General features: G+C 37.3%; 1 protein-coding gene across 1 annotated transcript; it reads left to right on the forward strand.

The window, feature by feature from the left end:
- The first annotated feature begins 2,994 nt into the window (after positions 1-2,994).
- On the forward strand, positions 2,995-7,151 carry LOC137747355 (protein CLAVATA3 INSENSITIVE RECEPTOR KINASE 6). The gene is made up of 4 exons (XM_068487451.2): positions 2,995-4,041; positions 4,822-5,082; positions 5,178-6,062; positions 6,261-7,151. Exons 1-4 carry the CDS (start codon positions 3,621-3,623, stop codon positions 6,737-6,739), a joined length of 2,046 nt encoding a protein of 681 aa, XP_068343552.2. The 5' UTR covers positions 2,995-3,620; the 3' UTR covers positions 6,740-7,151.
- The last annotated feature ends 8,485 nt before the right edge of the window (positions 7,152-15,636 follow it).

Consider the following 15,636-nt stretch of genomic DNA (forward strand, 5'->3'; position numbering starts at 1 on the left):
CTACACTTCTACTTGAATTTGACAGGAGAAACATTGGCAGAAGCCCTCAAGTATTACATATTCAATTATTTCCAACATTCTGGCGAACTGTTTAAGAGCATCTTCAGCAATGCCAAGCTAAATATTTAGTTAAATTTGACTTTTAATTAATGACTATGACTTATAGCTAACCACTTTTATAATGTTTATTAAGAAAGTATGACTTTACTCCTACTTTTATAATGTTCATTTCATCTCACATTATCTATCACATTAACTATTGTACTATATCCAACTTTCGTCCATTGGCTATTATCTTTGCTCTATGATATCGACTCGACATAATATCAATACTATGGATGACATATCGAGTATCATGTACTCAAAAGTTAATAATTCAATGAACAAAATTGACGAATTAATTACAATATATAGGGTATAGAGATGCTTAGTGTGTTATTTGAGAGCATCTTTCTAAATATGCCTTTTGAACTTGTCATTTTTCCGTGTACTTGGGTTTGGAATTGTATCAGCTTTGAGGGAATCAAAGCAGATAGTTTAGTATTGCGTATTCACCTCGCATTCACCAATGAAAGTTTGATAACCAAAACAAGAGAGTATAACTATAACTATAAGATAAAACATTATCGTCTACCTGCATGAGTTATATCAGTAGTTTGCCAACACATATCGGAGTGACAATGTTACCCAAATAAGAATTTAAAGGGAAGGTACCTTCAATAGATTCAAGGACACCAGTCACATGTGTTGGAATGAATAATGAAAACAGTGGAGAATGGTGAGAACCAGTAGAGAGAAGTAGCATGGGATTTGTCTGCTCATCTCACTTCACTCCCTTTCAATTGATAGAGACCACAATGAATCCAAAGGACTGTCATCCTTGTTTGTGCCATTCTTTCTTTGCTTTTACCTTTTAAGCTTTTAGGCTTTTTTCAAGGAATGGGATCCAATCCGGATCCTTTTTGAGGATTCCGGATGTCAATTCATCGTGTCCGTTTATCTGTCATCATATGGTCAGAAATTATTTTGAATTTTTTAATTTAAAATTGAACACAAACAGTACCTGACAAAAATTAACTGCACGATGTATGATGAATGAACACGATAAAATGATCCCGGAAATTCTCACAAAGAGAATCCTCCTTTTTTCCTAATCCCATTCCATGATCCATTTTAAAAGGGATGTCATGATTATTTTTTTTTTAAAATTTCCTTTTTCATATATAGATGATTTTTTCTTATTCCCAATTATTATTTACAGCTTCCGCTAACCACTGTTATTTTCATAATGTTTATTTGTGCATCTAGTGCATCTATTGTTGCAATAGATTTATGCTCCTCAAGTGTATTTTGCTGCTTTTGCAAGAATAATCAAATACATCATTTATAGTTTTAGAAGAGAGATTCATAGCAATTTTTTAAGAAGCACATTAAAGTAGGCATTTGGCATTGCTTAATTGCCAACGTTAAACGTGTTCAGACATTCTACAAAACAATTTAAGTTAGACTGATCGACACTTTGTTTTTTTTTTCTTTTTTCTTTTTTGAATTCAAGTTGTAGCTTGAATTCATTATAATATGATAAAAAGGAAATGTTACAGATGTAGCGAGCCCCACTTAAACTTGGTTTAGAGAGTTTGAATAAGATATGCCTTAGATGTAACAATCTAAATGTGACAACTTCGGTACATATTTTTTCTTCGAAAATAAACTTCAATTTTATTATTTAGTCTTAAAAACATATTAACTTAACTAGGGATGATAATTATATTAAATTTCTTATGTAGGCATGCGGCAAAGACTTCAATAGGACAAGTTAGTTAAAATTTCAAAGGTTTAAGTAGTCCTGTTGGAAAACTCATATAGGGGTAATATCTCCATTCCAAGAGAACGGTGCCGTATGAGAAATTTGATGAAAAGGAACACGCCTCTTGTTACGCAGTGCGTCCCCTCCCAACAGTCATGCTCATTTTGTTTGAAGAGTCGCACTCCGAATTTAAAGGTATTCTATAGGAAGGCAATAAGGTCGGCGATGGTTTATGGCACAAAATGTTGGGCGGTTAAAAAGCAATACGTGGAAAAAATGAGTGTAGTAAAGATAAGAATGCTTCATTCGATGTGTAGGCACACAAGAAATGATTAGGATTAAGAACAAGGATATCCAAGTTAAAGTAGAAGTGGCTGCAATTGCAAATAAGATGAGAGAAAATTGGTTAAGATGGTTTGGAAATGTGAATTGAAGACCTATGGATGCTCCAGTTAGAAGATGCGACTATGAGACGAAGACTCATCACAAAAGAGGTAGAAAAATATCTAAGGAGACTTTTAAAGAGACTATAATAAAAGATATACAGTACTTTGAGCTAACGGAAGGTTTGAAGCCAAACAGAGCGTGACGTTTTAGGTTTCATAGTGGAATAAGACTTGATTGTTGTTATTCTATATCTATAAATAGATGGTTTATCTAGCAGTCAAATAATTCAAAATTAATCAGTCTATATAGGAAGCCTCCTAAAAATTCATGTGTTAATTCTTGGGTCAATGAGAGAGAGTTTCTACATAATTAAAGTTTGCTTGTTCTTGTAGTTTGGAGTGTTATTGTCACAAGAGTGGAATATCGTATCTGAAGACGAACGTTAGAAGATCATGAGTACCCTGTAATTTACCAACCCTAGCCTCAACCAAGTTACGTTTCTTTACAATTCTCTCATTTCTTAGGTAAACAAAGAGGGAAATGACGTTTGGTAATCGATAGCCGACGCTCAATTTTTATATCGAATTTTTATGATAATGAATCCCAAAAACAACAATGAAATACTTGAACAAAATGTGTTAATGGGATCACAAAATGTGTTAATAGGATCAATAATGTAGGACCTTATGAACAAAATTGCAAGGGCCCATTAATTCAAAATTCAAGGGGGAGGGTCCCATAGTTTTCATATACTTTTGCTTCCAAATGAACCATATAAAGTATAAGCCACTCAAATATGCATGCATCGAGCAAATCATTCTCACAGCTAAATACTGTAACTGAAGAGTGTGTGACAGTGCAGCTCTGTTTTCACCTGCAGAGTCCACTCACCTCTTTCTCCATTCAAATAAAAAAAAAAAAAAACAAAAAACAAAACAAAAGAAGGAAAATTAAAAAACCAACAGTCCTCTCGCTCTCGCCTAGAAGTTCCAAATCCCACATTTTCCCACACATTCATAACAAAATTAAGAAAGTCCCGCGTTTTCCTACCCATTTTCTCTCATTTTCCCACTAACCAAACAGCATATATTATCTTGTCAGTCATTATGCAGAGCCTAAACCACCCATTTCACTTCAAATCCTCAAAAACCCAGAAAAACCCAGATGCCAAAAACTGAGAAAGTTCCAAAATTCCCCACCCTCCAAACAGAAAGAGAGAAATCCCGACGTTTTCCTACCCATTTTCTCTCATTTTCCTCTAACCAAACACACCCTGTTATCTTCCCAGACAACATGCAAGGCCTAAACCACCCATTCCACTACAAATACTCAAAAACACAGCAAACCCCAGAAACCAAAAACTAAAAAAATCCAAAATTTCCCACACTTTCCCTCTCATTTTCCCACACTTCCCCACTAACCAAACATGCATTGTTTCCCTCTCTCCATTCTCCTCGTCCTCCTTCTCCTCCCCCTCTCTCTTTCCTCGCTCACCGAGCTCCCTGCTCTCATGGCAATGAAGGCTTCGTTGGACCCACAAAACCAGTTCTTGACGTCATGGACGGATCACGCCGACCCTTGCGGCGGCGCTTTCGAAGGGGTGGCTTGCAACGAGCAGGGCCGTGTGACCAACATCTCTCTGCAGGGGAAGGGCCTGTGGGGCCAGATTCCGCCGGCCGTTGGCGGCCTCAAGAGCCTCACTGGCCTCTATCTTCACTTCAATGCCTTGAGTGGGAAAATCCCGAAGCAGATTGCTGGTTTGAACCAGCTCACTGATTTGTACCTCAACGTGAACAATCTTTCTGGTGCAATTCCTCGTGAGATTGGTAAAATGCCCAATTTGCAAGGTGGGTTTTTTTATTTTTTTGTTATAAATTTGCATTTTTGTGCTTTTTTGAGATTGAATGTTCACATATTTGTTTTGACGAACGATAGTCTAAACTAGTCTGATTTACGAGGAGGGGGATTTGAACTTGGCCACGCTTTGTGATAAATGCATAAAGAGGCACTCAAAGCTTTCTGCTGTGCATCTCATGTGGTGAAAAGTGGGTGCATTAAAAGTTTTTGCTCATTGAATTATTGCATAAGGATTTCTGGGTCTTTTTTGAATTCTGAAATCTAGAGGTTAAAGCGGGTGCATTGATCAATTTGATCTGGTTCCTCATTCACCAAGTCACCCTATGATTTGATATGGAATGCTCTCCAAAGGTTTAGTCAACTCCAAAATGTCGAAGCCCGTTTGGTAATCTAGCTTAAAAATGGAGGGAGGAAATGTAATAGTTTTACTTTTCTAGTCTTTTAGTCATCCCGTATTTGATGCGAATGTCCCTGGTTCAAATCCCCACTTCTAGTTCGCCATTGATCTTAGTATTTTCCAACATATTTATTTCTAGTTTGATACCGAAAAGAGAATCTACGAAAAGAGCTTTTTTTATTTTTTTTATTTTAATTTTAATTTTTTATTTTTGAGATCTCTTTGAATAAACGAATGGCTTTGTCCAATGAATCATTTGGTATTCAAGAATGCTTCTATAGTTTTATTAGAATGCAACTCTCAGGGTTGTTGTCAGAACTTGGGGATTAAACATATTACTCCGACCTGAGTTCTCTTTGTTTGGACCTTGCAGTTTTGCAGTTGTGTTACAACAAGTTGACTGGGGGGATACCTACACAATTAGGGCGGCTTCAAAGGCTTAGTGTTCTTGCTGTGCAATCCAATCAGTTAACTGGGGCAATTCCTGCAAGTTTGGGCGAGTTGGGGACGCTAACAAGGTTAGACTTGAGCTTTAATAGCTTTTTTGGTCCTATTCCAGCAAGATTAGCCAATGCTCCGATGCTACAAGTCCTTGACGTTCGAAGCAATATTCTCTCAGGAAATGTACCTCCAGGTAATATGGTGCTACACTTCTGCTTTGCTTTCTTCCTCGTTTTTCTCTGTACGAATTTTAATTTGACCCTTTTGCATTTTCGGATGAAAATGCAGCTCTAAAGAGACTTAATGAAGGATTCCTATACAAAAACAACCCGAGCTTATGTGGGGTTGGGTTTTCTGGCTTAGAATTGTGCACAGCTAAGAATACTCGGAACCCAAACATGCCACAACCATTTGAACCTAGTAACCTTTCGGCAAAAGATCCAGACTCATCTACTGCAAAAGAAATCCCCAAGTCTGCAAATATCCATTCCAATTGTAGCCGAACCCGCTGTTCAGAGGCATCAAAATCCCCACAAATTGGTATAGTTTTTGGGGTGATTGGAGTTATTGTTGCATTAACTGTATCTGGGCTCTTCTTGTTCTTCTGGTGTCGTCGACGAAAGCAGAAGATTGGGAGTACTTTTGACTCTTCCAATAGCAGGCTTAGTACCGACCAGGCAAAGGAAGTTTATAAGAAGAGCGTGTCTCCTCTTATCAATCTGGAGTATTCTAATGGGTGGGATCCGTTGGCTAAAGGTAGCAGTGGGTACTCTCAAGAAGTTCTTGAGAGTTTTATGATTAATTTAGAAGAAGTGGAGCGTGCAACTCAAAGCTTTTCTGAAGTCAATCTGTTGCGGAAGAGCAATTTTTATGCCATCTACAAGGGTATCCTAAGAGACGGCTCAGTTGTTGCTATAAACTGCATTAGCAAGACTAGTTGTAAGCCCGATGAAGCTGAGTTTTTGAAGGGAATGAAGATATTGACATCATTAAAACATGAGAATCTTGTTAGGTTGAGAGGCTTTTGCTGCTCAAAAGGCAGGGGAGAGTGGTTTCTTATCTATGACTTTATCCCAAATGATAGTCTGTTAGAGTATCTTGACATTAAGGATGGGAGTGGGGAGGTTCTTGAATGGTCAACCAGAGTATCTATAATCAATGGGATCGCTAAAGGTTAGTGTATATATTGCTCAGTAAAGTAATTGTCATTGTTATTTTTCGATTTTGCTTTTTCGTTTCTCTTCTACTTAGGAGACACCAAAACTCCTTACCGTGCAATTTACTTGGTGTGTGCTGAAATTTGACATGATATTATTCCCTTCTAATACTTGACGTTTATTACTAAATATTTAACATGTTTTTTGGAAGCAGGTGTTGGATATTTGCATGGAAACGTGGGCAATAAACCTGCTATTGTTCACCAGACTATATCAGCTGAGAAGGTGCTTATTGACTCCCACTACAACCCCTTACTCTCAGATTCGGGCTTGCACAAACTCCTCGCAGATGATATCGTCTTCTCCATGCTCAAAGCAAGTGCTGCCATGGGGTACCTGGCTCCCGAGTACACAACCACTGGACGCTTCACTGCAAACAGTGACATTTATGCGTTTGGTATGATTGTATTTCAAATCCTTTCTGGAAAACGTAAAATCACCCAGGTGGCTCGCCAAGGTGCTGAGGCCGGCAGATTTGAAGATTTTATGGATGCAAACCTTGACGGAAAATTTTCAGAATCAGATGCAAGTAAACTTGGCAGACTTGCTCTTCTTTGCACGCACGAGTCTCCCATTTACAGGCCATCAATGGATAATGTGGTGAAAGAGCTAAGCGAGTTTATTTGTGCGTGATTCATACGGAGTTGCCACAATTTTCAAATGCTAGAGAGGTTAGATGAGTCAATTAAGTTATTAACTGCTAACTGGAACTGGAGTTGTGTTCTTCTTACCCTCATGTCGGATTCTTGACTGAAGTTGTCGTGAACGGCATGTACGTATTATATGTACTGGTTTTGTGTTGTAATGTGTGACAGATGGTCATAAGTGTTTTTGATGGGAGGATGCATCATTTGACCAGCTGCCTTTGTTGAACTGAAGCCTTGCAAGGAGGCATGTTGCTTGAATTAGGAAATTAAGGTTATTTGTAATTTTCATGTGTAGCATTTGGAAGATGTTGTGTTGCAATGTCATTAGCTTGAACTTGTGAAAACTAATTTCTGTAAACCCCTTAAATAAACATGTTGCGCAGATGTTAGTTATGCCAGTTGGCCGAGGCATTGTGCTGCTCCTTTAGAGATAAGTTGGAATCCTTCTCCTATATTATAATATTCTAGAGTAGAATACTGCCTTGTTAAAATTTAACATGTTGCAATGGAAAGGGCTAAAGGTCCAAAAGCTAAAAAATAGTCTGATTGTCCAAAAACTCATTTTCAACCGATGACTAGGCTATAATTTTGTGGAGCTCACCGGACCATTATTTGGCCAAAGCGGCATCAGGTTGGCTATATATAGCCTCCCTCTTAGTCTTTTTTTTGGAGCCTCAACCCCTTTTAACCTTCTCAGTTAGAGATGATATATGAGTATAATTTGATATTGTTTATTTAAAATTTTTTATTTTTTATTTTCAGAGCTATAATTTTGACGGGGTTATATTTGTTGGGGATGGCCAAATCTGTGAGACTGAGATCCACACACATATGAGACTGAGATGCACCCACACATAGCTCCAAATATATGAGACTGAGATACACACATAGGTCCAAATCTGCTTTTGCTAAAAAGTGCCTGCGAGTGTTTCTTGTCGTTTTTGCCTACATATGTCGTCTTTGTTTTATTGCTTATCATTTTCTGCCTACTTTATGGAAAAGACAGAAAGAAATGAATATTGAAATGGCTGGCTCTCCATTCTACCCAAGTGAGGGAATCTTCGGGTTCTGCTCATTTTTGTACAAAGAACAAATGCTAACATGTTTATGATAGCTCGTGTAACATCACATTCTGATCAAAGCCAATGTTATGAAACATAAGTTCAGAATTTAGCCAAATTGTTTAGAGTAGTGAACCCTTTCTTCTATATGAGCTGTTGGATTATTCTTTGAGGAATGCTAAAATTAGGGGTTTGTATCAGTGTGGATGACGATTAATCATGAGTCGTTAATGTATGTGAGTCTCACCGACAATTGATTAAGCCGATTTAGAACCCTACCCCCAAACGAAATCCATAATGACATTATTGTGCTAAAAAAGCAATCTTCTAATTGAGAATCAAACCATGAAGTTCCTCAAAAGGAACTAGGTCAGATCCCAACCAAACAACAGGGTCACATCCGATACCAAATGGAGATGTAAATTAGAACCCTGCCCCCAAACGAAATCCATAATGACATTATTGTGCTAAAAAAGCAATCTTCTAATTGAGAATCAAACCATGAAGTTCCTCAAAAGGAACTAGGTCAGATCTCAACCAAACAACAGGGTCACATCCGATACCAAATGGAGATGCAAATTAGCGTGTTGTAACTGACTAGCTTTTAGTCCAATGTTTTGCAAATTATATATGACCAGCTTAATTTCATAATTGTGTTGCATACAGTGGCAGATTCAGGAATTGGATCTTGGGGGTCCTAGTAATAAAGTACAAGTTTTTAAGATAGAAATAAAATGCTAAGCGCACGAAAAAAAAAAAAAATTCAGTTTATTCACTGAGGTAATTTGTCGAACACTTAGTAGACGTATTGTCGTCACGTCAAACCACGTTGTGTACATGTCAATAGATATCGACATATGTTGAAACAATCTAATGAGTAATATCGAGAGAAATTGTCGAGTGTTGTTGACGCAATCTATCAAGATATGCCTAGCAGACATTATATTAAACACTTGATAGGCATAAAAAGGGACCCGTACAAACATTCGGAGGGTCCTCGAAAGACCTTCACATGTATATTTTCCGAATTTTGAATGATCCTAGGACCACCTTGGTCCCAATGCATATCCGCCTCTGATTGCATATACTTGGTTCATTTGATGTGAATTGGAGTTGCAAATAAGGGTTTTAAAGAGACCCATGGTCGATTTTTACCTTCCACGTTATCAAACAAATTATATGACCATCTTCGATGTAGAGGTTTAAAAGAAATTGATCAAACGGCCTAAATTTAAATCTAATGCCTAAGGATAACATCTTAAATTGTTTCATGCTTGGAATGTGTTTGATGTGTATAGGAAGATATTGATGTGTGGTTAGATTGTGTTCGAGGGGGTTTCGTTGGGCAATCTTTCATACTTTGTTGATTACTTTTAACTAAGTTTAAATGTTCACAAAAATTATATTAACACAATCTATAAAAATATTACTTCGAAATATGTTAATGAAAAAATAGCTTTGTTAGAGTCCTAAATTCATTAGAAGTGTGATTGTGTAAACCTTTATAGGATTGTATGGTATATTTTACATAGTTTCCTAGTTGTAATGTATTACTTGAAGTCTGGAAAGACAAGAATTTTCCATTCCTTACTACTATAAATAAAAGCATAATGGCATGAGATAATACACATCATAGAATTCACCAATTCTTTCTTCTCTCTCTTTTCGCCGGCCTCCCTCTCCCTCTTTATAATCCCTCAACAAAATAGGCCCATAATACGTTAATAGAACCCTCCCGCTGTTGCGCTAGGGAAGCAAAATTTTTTGAAGGAGGTTCTTCTACAACTGGCATTCAAGGGCTTTCTTTGTTTTCATCCAATCCAAGTTCTTCTAAGACACGGAATCGATATTTTATAAGCTCTGATAGCATGAAAACATTCACTATGATGCATAAACCCCCAATTTATCTATGCTTTATATATTACCTTATACTGCATTTATCTTTCTAAAATATATATCTTGTTCATGCATACGCAATATTATGTTGATTTTGTAGAGGCATAATATGTTTTATTATGCTATATTGCTATGTTGAATTTTGTGATTACAAAGAAAAACAAAAAATAGAAGCAAAAACTAGGAATTTTAAAACCTTGAAGACGCACCCCGCCGAGTCGAGCCTTCGGCTCCAGCTCCTAGAATAATGTCATTTTGGGGATGAAAATTCAGTTATATTGCGGATATGGGGAAAAACCGAAAATATTATTTGGTTATGGTTTCAGATATGGTTATAGGAGTCTCCGATCCATATCCTTCTCCGAATCCGACACGAATATTACACATTATATATAATATAATTTATATATAAAAATATAGTATTGTATAATATATATATATATGTATATTCACAGAATCCATTACCTTGAGAATGACAAGAAGTTGCATTTTGTGAGAAAGTTAAAAAGTTTTGAATCAAAACCAATGAGAATTCAATTGTGCTTATGGGAGATCAAACATAAGCCAATATCATCAATGTACCTATTATATTATAATATGTTAATTGAATGAATATATTTTTGGTATTGATGAAGATGGATATAACTGTTTACTAATGGGGAAATCGCTATTCGGTGGGTATGGCTATGGATAATCCCGATGGTTAATTGGCGGTTATGGATATGATTAATTTTCATGGTTATAAGAATGAGTATAACATTTCTGTCCTCAAACCGAACCGTTGCCATCCCTATTGTTGGGCATTCTATCTGCCCAGCCCACGTTCTGTTTGCTCTGGGTTATTCAGCCTGGACCCAGCTTGCTGGGTTGTTGCTTTTCTCGGTCTAAGCCAATTTTTGTTTCACAACCTGTATCCAGCTTTTTTGGCTCATAGCCATCCAAACCCAATATGACCCCAACGTTTATACTTTCTTGCTTCCACGACCGACTCATGTTTGGTTCTTGGTGTCACATCCCGGCCCGGGGTGGATCACATCCCGGGCTCGCTCCATCACCGTAGCACGATATTGTCCGCTTTGGGCTTACCATTCCCTCATGGTTTTGTTTTTGGGAACTCACGAGCAACTTCCCAGTGGGTCACCCATCATGGGATTGCTTTAGCCCCCTTCTCGCTTAACTTCGGAGTTCCTACGGAACCCGAAGCCAGTGAGCTCCCAAAAGGCCTCGTGCTAAGTAGGGATGGGAATATACATATAAGGATCACACCCCTGGGCGATGTGGGATGTCACACTTGGCCTATTGAATTAATTTAGTGATCAACATTCGATTAATTTGAAAACAAATTTTTGGCATGCAGTCCATTTTTCTAAATTAACGATTCAAGATTATATTTTTTTTATTTGAACCGTTAACATCTTTTTGTAGTTTTGAGGCTACTCATACTGCTCAAATTCACTACACTAGTTGTGCATTATATCTTGCGTTCTTGCAGGTACATTTTATGAACCGCAAGTTCATCTAAAATTGAACCTGTAGTTTCGAATTTAGTGTATTTGAAACCAATATTTTCATATAAAACATACACCCATGAAACCTAAAAATTTTCAAGTAAACTAAACCAAAACATGTCCATAGAACTTGAATGTTGTAGTTTATGTTGATGGATATTTACATTTCCATAAGACTAACTACAATCTTGTTCCCTCCATTGTAGTGGCATGTTAAACTTGAACAAATTCGACTTGTCCGTTATGGATGTATGTAGCAGAAACTAGTTGAAGTGAGTTCAAGATGTGAAGCTCTATCTCATTGCCAAAAGTCTCAGAGCCACCATTGAAGAGGCTACTGACAAACCAGTTGGCGAAGCTAACAAAATAACTGCCATGATATTCATTCGAATATAAAAGCATGATGTATTGCAGATCAAATACCTCACCAAAAAGGATCCACACACTCTCTGGCTCAATCTGGCAGAACACTTCGATCTCCAGAAGGATATCTTCTTCCCAAAAGCAAGACACGATTGGCAACACTTACGCTTCTAAAACTTTAAGTATGTGAATGAGTACTTAGGAAATTTGTCTAATCCGATCACTTCTCAAGTGTTGTAAAAATGACTTGACTAAATATGATATCCTGGACACCTATTCAACTTTTCATGCCACCAATATTGTCCTGTAGCAACAATAAATGCATATAAGTCACTAAGTTTTGGAATTTGATCTCTATCTTACTACTTGTTGAAATGAAAAACCAATTTTGATGCGGAATTATCAATGTGCTTTTGAAGCGCATGCTACCACTTCTCGAGGCCCTTAAGTGTCATGGCCATGGAAAAGGGTCTAACCCTTAGTCACAAGCCCAAGGTCGACAATGCAGAGGCCCACCCAAGGGAGGAAATCTGACCCCAAATTGCAATTCCCTAGGGCCCACTTCAAGAATAAGGGCAAGGATCAAACCAATCAAGATTATACTAATCTTGATATATGTTACTATTGTGGTTCCAAAGAATATTGGTCCCGCATTTGTCGAGCTTCCTCTGACATTTTTGGTAGGTATCATTCACGTCCTCAAAAGACTGAGACAAACTTTGCACAAATGAATAATCTCGAAGATACCACCACATAAATTTTTGATTTTCAAGAGGCTTCCGCTCCGATGGAAGACTAGATTAATTTGTAGACATGTTGGCTTAGTTCCCACTAGTGGCCCAACCCCCTATCTTTTATCATTTAATTTTTCAAACAATTTCCTATGTACTTGGACTGTTTGTTTGGTGTTTTATTTTAAACTTTAGGATAATTATTTTATGAATATTATTTCTCAAATAATTAATTAAATGAGTGGATTTAGAATTGTATCATAAAAATGTGACCAATTCAATTAATTTATTTCTAGGTATGTCATGTGAGGAAGTTAGTTGTTTGGCAGATAGTATAGCCATGCACACCATTGTGCGTGACCGTCACTATTTTACTAATTCCATACCTAAAAATTCACCCCTAAAAACCCTTCCAAGCCCATCCAACCTGATTTAGGGGTATGGCAATGCCCATATCATGTTGTCCAATGGTATAGAAATAACTATTAAAGAGTCTCTTTACTCCCTCCGTTACAAAAGAACATTGTTGAGCTTTAAGGATATATATTCGAGAGAATAATTATCATGCTAAAACTACTGAAGAGAATCATTTGGAATATCTTTCGAGCCATAAAAGCCCACCATGTGGCTTGATAGAAGTACGAGTTTTAGAGCAATTTCTTTCTTTGGCACAATCGTTTAGGACATCTGGGAATAGATATGAATCGTTGTATCTTCAAAACATCTCACGAGCATCCTTCAACTAGAAGTTTGAAACTCATTCCTAGACATGCGTCATGTTAAGCTTGCTTTTTGGAGAAACTGTCAACTCAACTCTAAAATACAAGGATCATCCATGACCCCTCAAAGTTTCTTTAGAGGACTCAAGGGGATATTTGTGGACCTATTCAACCAACATGTGGACGTTTTAAATATTTTATGGTGTTGGTTAATCCATCAACACTTTGTCACAAGTTTGCCTATTGTCCATACTCAGTGTTGAATTTACGAAGCTCCTAGCACACATTCTTAAGGCTTGCATTGTTCGATTAAGTTGATTCAACTTGATAATGTTGAACAAGTTTATGTCAAAGACTTTAGATGATTATTGCAGTTCGTTGGCATTGAAGTTAAACATCCACTATCTTATATCCACACTTAAAATGGCCTAGCAAATTCGTTCATCAAGCGCCTTCAATTGATCACTCAGACCTTGGTCATGCGCATCAAGTTTTCGGTCTTTGTTTAGGGTGAGGCAATTTTGCTTGCAACTATATTGGTCTATCTGAGGCCCACCGCTCCCTAATCTTTTTGGCCATTACACTTGGTTACGGGGTACGAGTATGATGCCTCACATATACATGTATTTGGGTGTGCAATTTATGTGTCAATAGTGTTGCCACTACGTACCAAAATGGGGCCTCAAAGAAGAATTGTCAGTTGTGATTTGCCATCTATTATTCACTATTTAGAGCCCTTGATAGGCAATCTCATTACCACACATTTTACGGGTTGTCACTTCAATAAGATGGTTTTCCTGTTGTCAAGGGGAGATAAGAACGTTATCATTCCTAAAGAACTCTGCAAATTGTCGTGAATTACTCCCACTATGTCATTTAGATCCCGCACTACACAATCTAAAACTAAAGTGTAACTTATTTTAAATCTCCCCAACATTGCTCAAACTATGCCTAATGCTTTTACTAATCTAGCAAAAGTGATGGGATCACATATATCAGCTACAAACGCGCCTACAAAGTTATATGTATTTAATGTATATTGAAACATCGCCCATGAAGGACAGTTGGCCAATTATCTTCTCCTACCCTAAACTGTGACAGACTTGTTGGTTTTAAGGATTCACAATCCTGGAAGAGGAAACCTATGGCACACCCTAGTGAAACTAGTTTGAATCTGACTATCGCCTACTTAACCACTCCAACGTAAAATATTATTCTAGATTACGAAAAAGTTTTGAAGAGATGAATTTGTTTCCCGAGAATTATGCAATTTTGATCAATTATGCTAGCATGGATGAGGTTTGGAATTAGACTAAGATGATAGTCGACGATGCATTTCCATACATAGTGGTTACTAATATCATATTGAGATGCCATTGAACCGCGGTCCGTTGATGAATGTCAACGTAGAACTGATTAGTCAAACTCAAAAAAAAAAAAAAGAAAAAAAACAAACCAGGTCGAACTTGATTCACTTGCAAAATGTAAGATGTTTGGGCTTGTAGTTCCTACACCTCCACATGTGAAGCTCGTTGGCTCCAAGTAGGTTTTAGTAAGGAAACGTAATGAGAAAAATGAGATATTGCGATATACGACACTCCTCATGGCGCAAGGCTTCTCTCAACGCCCTGATATTGATTACAAGGAGACATATTCCCCGTAATGGACTTCATAATGTTCCGCTACCTTATCAGTTTTGTAGTTTCCAAAAAACTGAATATGTAGCTTATGGATGTGATAATCGCGTATCTCTATAGACATCTTGATATGAAAATCTATATGAAAGTTCCTGAAGAACTTATATTGAGTGAATCAAGTAGTTCTAGACCACGGATCACACTCTCGATTAGATTGAGGCATTCACTTTACAAATTGAAGTGAGTATTTGATTAGTCAAGGATATGTAAATAATGAATTATGCCCATGTAAGTGATTATTTGATTAGTCAACAAATAGAAAGTCGAATACTAGATTTGTGATAGTTGTAGTTGATGTCAATATCATGAATCTCATTGGGACTCTCAAAGAGCTTGAGAAAACTGTTGTGCACCTAAAGTCAGAATTTGAGATGAAAGGTCTCGGGAAACTCGATATGGTCTCGACCTAGAGCTTGAGCATTGTTGGATAAGATTCTAGTTCATCAATCGAACTGCACCTAGAAGGTGTTAAGACGTTCTAGTGAGGATAACATGAAACCTTCAAGTACTCTTATGGTCATTCGTATGCTAGATGCAAAATGAGATCCTTTCTGCTATAAAGACATCATAAAGACGATGAGGAAGAGGTTTTGGAGTCTGAAGTTCCATACTTGAGTGCAATTGACAATTTATTGTACTTAGCTCAGTGCACTAGACTGAACAAGTCCTTCGTTATTAATCTTTTAGCAAGATATAACAACATGCCTACACACAGACACTAGACTGGTGTTAAAGACATTCTTAATTACCTTAAGGGTACTACGAGATTTGGGTTTTCTCTATCCCTACGCATCCTAGAGTGGAGATGTTGCACCCTTGTCATCGAGTTGATTTCGCCATGTTGGTTATGCTGATGCAGGTTATTTATCTGACCCGCATAAGGTACATTCTCAAACAGGTTATGTCCT

Source organism: Pyrus communis, chromosome 2, assembly GCF_041283825.1.
Source record: "Pyrus communis isolate YQ-2024b chromosome 2, ASM4128382v1, whole genome shotgun sequence".
Lineage (NCBI taxonomy): Eukaryota > Viridiplantae > Streptophyta > Magnoliopsida > Rosales > Rosaceae > Pyrus > Pyrus communis.